Consider the following 6,366-nt stretch of genomic DNA (forward strand, 5'->3'; position numbering starts at 1 on the left):
GAAGGCCGGCTATAATTCACGAATATGTTAGGGTAAGATAGAGGTATCTAGAGATAAGCATAGCGATTAGTTTGAACTAATCGAATAATCTATTATGTTTTAATTAAAGATCTTGTTATAGGGATTTAGGAAAATAGGCGGTTCGCTTATCTAGGCGGTTCGCTTATCAATCACGTTATAGTATCTATGTAAGCACTAATAATAGTATTATAAAACAGAGCACTTTATTAAATATATCTATAATAGTAAGGTTCTTATATAACTTCGGGTATCTAGGGCTATACCCCTTTTAGCTAAGTATAGTATAGAAGTCTAAGTTAAGTTATATATATAACGTGAAAAAGTCTTTATAGCCGTAGAGCTTTTCTCGGAAGATTAAAGATTTATGTAGTAGCGAAGTAGCCCCTTCTCTTAGTGCCTAATAGCGAACTCGCGTTATTATATATCTTTCCACTATCTTCTTTAATCCTAGTTCTGATACTCCTACGCAACATCCCTATGCGAGGCTTGCATTAGCGCAAGAGTATCATTGAAGTGCATACTCAGCCTTAGCCGGCTAATCTATCTTCATCCGCACGTCTCCTTATTAGTGCGATTTACATAGATTTTCTCAGCAAACTCAGGTATGTTATATTGTATAGCGAATTAAGATAATGCCAATTTAATGAAGCAAACCGCATGACGGTTGTTGGCACACTGATGAGTGGGGCAGAACATGATAATTTAATCTGTCGTCTGCATATTCAAGCTCCATCTCTATTTGCGTAGATATAATGGCTAGACTATTTGTATCCGTTTGTTGTTCACAGGAGAGCCGCAGCGCCAAGCACAGCGGCAAATGCAACCCCGTTAGTCGCGAGCTTGTCTGCAAGAGCAGTCTGCACAGGTGGTGTGGCGATAGGGGTAGGAGTGCTGTCTGTAGGGGCAGCATCTTCGCCTCTGCTCGCGCATTTTCCGCTTGTGGCCTGATGACCGGTGTACCGCTCGGGATATGGCGTTTCATCGTCGTCAATGTCAATTGTGGACACGTAGACGATGTTGTCGCCAACGCCGGGGTTAGGGCCTGGGGCGATGATCATGATGCGCGAAGGATCGTTGGGCAGGACGAGGAAAGAGCGCGAGTAGGCTAGACCAGCAGGTGTCTCGACGTACTCCCACGCGTCGCGTGCACCAAGTTGGGTGTTCTTGTAGATGCCGGTGTGGTAGTTGTCGCCTGCAATCAGAGTGCCATTCTCGCCACCAGCAGGGGTCCAGACAACGTAGGGCGTGCCGCGAGGCTGTGAATCAGAATTGAAAGGCAGTAGAGGGACATCCTCGGCGTCGGCGACCTCCAAAGGCGAATCGGCGATGCGATAATAAAACTCAAATGCCGGCTCGCCTGGTTGGTTCTCCACCACGTCGGTATTCAGCCACTCGAAGACGTATATCCACTTGCCATTGGGCAGCTCCGCGAGGACCGGCATGCCAGGGCGCTGAAGGGGATCAGAGTAGCGGACATCCTAAATGGTCAGCACGCATTGATGAGAAGGATAAGTGTCTTACCTCGACGACGGGTCCCCAACTCTGAAGATCATCCGTGACCTGGTGCGAGAGTTTCTGACCCAGGGTGCCATTTGTGCCTGGCTCACGTTGGTCCGCATAGTAGACAATGAGCTGACCCTCGTGAGTCACAATGAACGGCTCCCAGATCGGGTCGTACTGATTGTCGGGGACGGCATAGCCGCCTTCAGCGACATTGGAAGCAAACTCCCATGTGTGGCCCTCGTCGGTGGAGAAGTAGATGTCAATTCTTGTGCCGTTCAAGTCCGCCGGGATCGAGTTGGCTGCCACGAGCAATGTGCCCGGTTCATAATCGCCAATCTGCTCCGTGAGCTCGAAAAGCTCCGGCTGGTAGCGCAAACCCCAGCCATTCTGGGTGTCGTACACCCGCGATCGCTCAGCCCACGTCTGACCTTGGTCGAATGACTCGTAGATAGGGATGTACGGGTTCTCCGGGCAGTCAGGAGGACAGCCCTCGCTCTCACCATCAACAGGGAGCTGTTTTGTCAGCTGTTTTCTATGAAGGTGTGTTCATATTGCTTACATAGTTCTCCCAAGTCGCGAGCAAAACGTCGTTGCCTGGGCATTCGAGCGCGCGTACGCGGCCGTACAGCACCTTGGGGATAGTGTAGTTCTCGGGAGGCGCAAAGACGGTCACATTGGTCTGAACGGGGGGTTGGAGACCCTGCTGAGCGCTGGCCAACGTCGCTAGGAGAGCTGCGGTAAGGGTGGACTTCATGATGGGTGGTTGTGTGTGCTGTGGTGAGGTGAGGTGAGGTGAGGTGAGTTGAGGTGAGTCGTGCGCGTGAACGTTTACTTATATGCGATTTGCTTTCCGCCAGCTTGGAGACACATGGCAGGCGTTCCTAGTGCATAGCAAGACAAGCGTCGTTGGCCAATCGGTGATCAATAGGTGATTGCCGGATCGCGTCTGAGACGCAGTACGAGGATGTGGGGTCGATTGTTAGTGCAGTTCGCTGACATTGGAACGGTGACGACATTCCTGTGTGGGGGAAACGGTCAATTGGTTGGGGGGCGGAGAAGAGCTGGAGTAAAGGCATTGGGTTATTACTGGCGCGGAAGAACACCCCCGCAGGAACCAAGCCTTGGTTCTTGGAGTCGATGGCAAGAGCTGCGATAAATGCAATGCGATTGGATCGCATGTGCGGGTGGGAAACCATTTCTTGACTATCACTTGACTTTGTTCAAGGATCGGGCATTGCCCTTCGAGTGATATCTGTCATGACTTCGACGTCGAAAGGCCGGAGGACTATGAAGCCGTAGCCGTAGGCTTAAGGTCCTTATTTAGTATATACTTTAGCTACTACCTGAAGGAAAAGCCGTCGTTCGTTAGTCACTATAACTTAAAGTCTCAGGTGATAGGCTTCAAAACAATAAAGACTATATTGTAGCTTTGATCTATGTATCTCGCTATAGCCCTAACTACAGCGATTTCTGATCGTAAATATAGGGGCGTTAGCTTAATCTCGCGATAATTGCTATAGCTTCTGTGATACTAAGGCGTTCTCAGTGTTATGTGTACTATTAGTTCAATCGCGGTAGCGAGAGGTGTCGGGGGCAGGTGGATCAGGAAGTGCGGCTGGATGGTCGAATTACAGTTAAAGGGCCCCCCCCCGTACTCACGTTTGCGCATCTCCTAGACTGTCGTAATGCCTCAAGGGATCCATACCCCCACACACCCCGGACAGTTAAGGAGGTACGTCTTCGCTAACAATAACGCGATCGAGACGCGTTATACTTAGTTCCTCATACAATCAATTCCTTCATAGCTTCAATGGAAAACCCCTTTGCATAGTGTCTTAGGGATGGCGCGTAGGTGATATGCGCAAAAACCGCCGTCCGCTTAGAGGTTGGCGATGACCTCAATATGCTGAGGGGCGGGGGGCATAACACACGAAAGGGCCATTTAACGCGTGATATTGCTCTATGTCATAACGAACGTTGCTGGTACTTTCACTATCGGGCAATTTTGGTGAGTTTCAACGTATCCTAGATACAGAGAGCTGTAATTGGCCATGATCCTGGTCCAATGTGGATCTGCGACACTACGACAGTCTAGAAGATACTGAGGTGTCGCGAATCTCGGTTTTATTAGGTCCTGTGAGTCAACCACGCTGCTTGCCTTTGTAGCACATTGTTTCCGACTGACTAGCGTGTCCCCTGTTCTCTACTGTTCCGCCCCTCCTATCCAACAGTGGTGTGGAGCTGATGTGGGCCGACTCAGGTGAGCTAGCTCGCCACGAGCGTAGCCCAGACGCTAAAATCAACCCACTGTGGACCGAGTGCGGCCTGAGTACGTAGCGAGACTTAAGTCAATCGGCGGGATGAACTTGATTGGACCGGCTATCAAGTCGTTAACAGGTAATGTGGAATACTGTCGGGCTTGGCACAGGCTCGTAGCGAGACAAACCAGTTCCCGCCGATGGCTTGGGATATAAAATACCTTGAAAGGTGCTACCACATTCATCAATGTAACGTCGAGACCAGTCTGGACCTTGGATACTGTTATTGCACTCTTGCGTCGTCTGTCCATGGGCCGCTTGGAATTGCGCAAATATACTTTTATCTTTTCATCTTGCCTAGCTTCCCACCAGAGCTCATCTATTGGTTAGCTTGGTCGCAGCAGCTCGTCGCATAAGCACCATCATGATCCCCCCCAAGGTCTATCAGGTACGCGCTATGTGGTCCTCAATCCCTTTGTGATCATAAATCCTTCCTTTCCCTGAACGAGCTGGCCACAAGGCTAACCACCGTGCAGTTTCTGGTTGGCGTCTTTGCCTCTTTGGGTTCTTTCAATTATGGGTAAGAGAACCAGCTACCCTAGCGCTCTACTCCTCGGCACCCACCATAAAACAAGCCAAGCCATTGGCGACACCAAGCCATCCATGTCGAGTTTCGAAACTTTGCTAATGCTTTAATGACAACAGATATGACCTTGGTGTCATAGGAGGCAGCATTGCCTCCTCGTCCTTCATCGACCAGTTTCAGCCCAACGATGCCGAGTCGTAAGTTTTTCCATTCCCAGGGTGCATACTGCTTGTGAAGCGTACGGGCGAATTACCATTACGCTCACAAGGGCATGACATCTACTGTCGTGGATACTTGAGTTCTGACTTGGTTTTTAGAGGCGCAGTTGTGTCCCTTTTTACCGGAGGTGGTTTCTTTGGCGCGTTCTTCGCTGGACCCCTTGGCGACTACCTGGGTCGCAGATTGGCCCTCCTGATTGGATCCATCATCTTCTGTATCGGTGGAGCTTTCCAGGCCGGTGGTCAAACTATTGACTGGCTATACGCTGGCCGAGCTATCGCAGGCCTGGGTGTTGGTATCTTGATCATGATTGTGCCAATGTACCAGGCAGAGATTTCTCACCCTACCATTCGTGGTCGTGTTACGGGCCTCCAGCAACTCATGCTGGGCATTGGCTCTTGTGTTGCGAGTGAGTGCTATGTTCCACGCAACCCTTGTTGTGTGATAGAAGTCAAGTCATGAATTTCGAGCTGACTTTGCAACTCCCAAACAGCCTTCACCACCTACGGAACGACCAAGAATCTCACTGGCTCGGAGCAGTGGCGTATTCCACTTGGAATCCAAGTTGTTCCTGCTGCCGTTCTTGGCGCCATGATCCTCTTCTTCCCGGAGTCGCCACGTTGGCTTATTGACCACGGCAAGGAGCAAGAGGGTCTCGCGACCCTGGCGAAGCTGCACGCCAATGGCGATGAGTCCAACGCCTGGGTGCAAGCGGAATACTCGCAGATCCAGACCGCCATTGCGAACGAGCATGAACTCGCAGCCAAGGGCTACATGGAACTCTTCAAAGACAAGGTTACTTTCCGACGGCTCTTGCTTGTCTGCGCCATTCAGGCCGCTACGCAGATGACAGGTGTCTCCGCCATCCAGTACTTTACTCCGCGGATTTACGAGTCTGTCAACATTGGAACTAGCGAGTCACTGAAATACCAGGCCATCAGCAACTGCTTGTCTATTGTGGCACAGGCCTGCACCGTCATCTTCATTGACAAGATTGGTCGGCGATGGCCCCTAATCATTGGAAACCTTGTCAGTTGTGTCTGCTGGATTAGCGTCACAACCATTGTCGCAGTCTTCCCCAATTCCTCGCTGTCTTTGCAAAACTCTCTCGCTTGGCTTTTCATTGTCACCAACTGGATTTACCAAGTTACCTTCTCTTTCACTTGCGGCCCGCTCTCATGGATTATTCCTGCCGAGGTTTTCGACACGAGGACCCGCTCCAAGGGCGTTTCAATCGGAGTCATGACTTCATTTGCCTTCAATACGCTCATCGGACAGGTCACAGCCCCTGCTTTTGACTCTTCTGGGTACCGATACTTCATCCTGTTCGTTGTCTGCAACCTCTCTAACGCATTGTTCTTCTGGTGCTTCATGCCCGAGACCAAGAGGCTGCCCTTGGAGGAGATGAACCGTCTCTTCTCTGGATCTTGGATTGTTATTGGCTCATCCAAGAAGCTCAAGCAGACAAGGCTGGATCTGGACGAACGACTGGACGAAGCTCAGACCAACAAGGAGGTTGAGGCCGCCGAGATTGAGCGCACGGGATGAGAGCAAAGTTCGAAACCGAAGCTCCGGACCAGATGACCTGAACCCACCGAGGAAGCCCTACAACTGAATTTCTTTTATCTTTGATGAGTGGGGGGTTCTGTGCCTGTATGGGATAATAGCAGGTGGTCTCCTAACGCCCGGATCCACAGGCAATAGTGTAATTCTAAGTAGTAGGGTTGGACTAAGTGTCTAAATATATTGTACCAAAACGTTCATTTCCTTTACAAACTA

At 50.3% G+C, this 6,366-nt stretch overlaps 2 protein-coding genes across 2 annotated transcripts; one reads left to right on the forward strand and one right to left on the reverse strand.

Moving 5' to 3' along the window:
* Positions 1-803: 803 nt before the first annotated feature.
* J7T54_002868 (uncharacterized protein) lies at positions 804-2,278 on the reverse strand (the record flags this gene model as incomplete). The annotated part of the gene is made up of 3 exons (XM_051507497.1): positions 804-1,472; positions 1,543-2,037; positions 2,084-2,278. 3 exons carry the CDS (start codon positions 2,276-2,278, stop codon positions 804-806), a joined length of 1,359 nt encoding a protein of 452 aa, XP_051361326.1.
* A 1,928-nt stretch (positions 2,279-4,206) lies between these two features.
* Positions 4,207-6,135, forward strand: J7T54_002869 (uncharacterized protein; the record flags this gene model as incomplete). The annotated part of the gene is made up of 5 exons (XM_051507498.1): positions 4,207-4,230; positions 4,319-4,362; positions 4,488-4,565; positions 4,686-4,996; positions 5,081-6,135. 5 exons carry the CDS (start codon positions 4,207-4,209, stop codon positions 6,133-6,135), a joined length of 1,512 nt encoding a protein of 503 aa, XP_051361327.1.
* Positions 6,136-6,366: the final 231 nt, after the last annotated feature.

Source organism: Emericellopsis cladophorae, assembly GCF_022114955.1.
Source record: "Emericellopsis cladophorae strain MUM 19.33 chromosome Unknown NODE_32_length_265932_cov_108_382166, whole genome shotgun sequence".
Taxonomy (NCBI): domain Eukaryota; kingdom Fungi; phylum Ascomycota; class Sordariomycetes; order Hypocreales; family Bionectriaceae; genus Emericellopsis; species Emericellopsis cladophorae.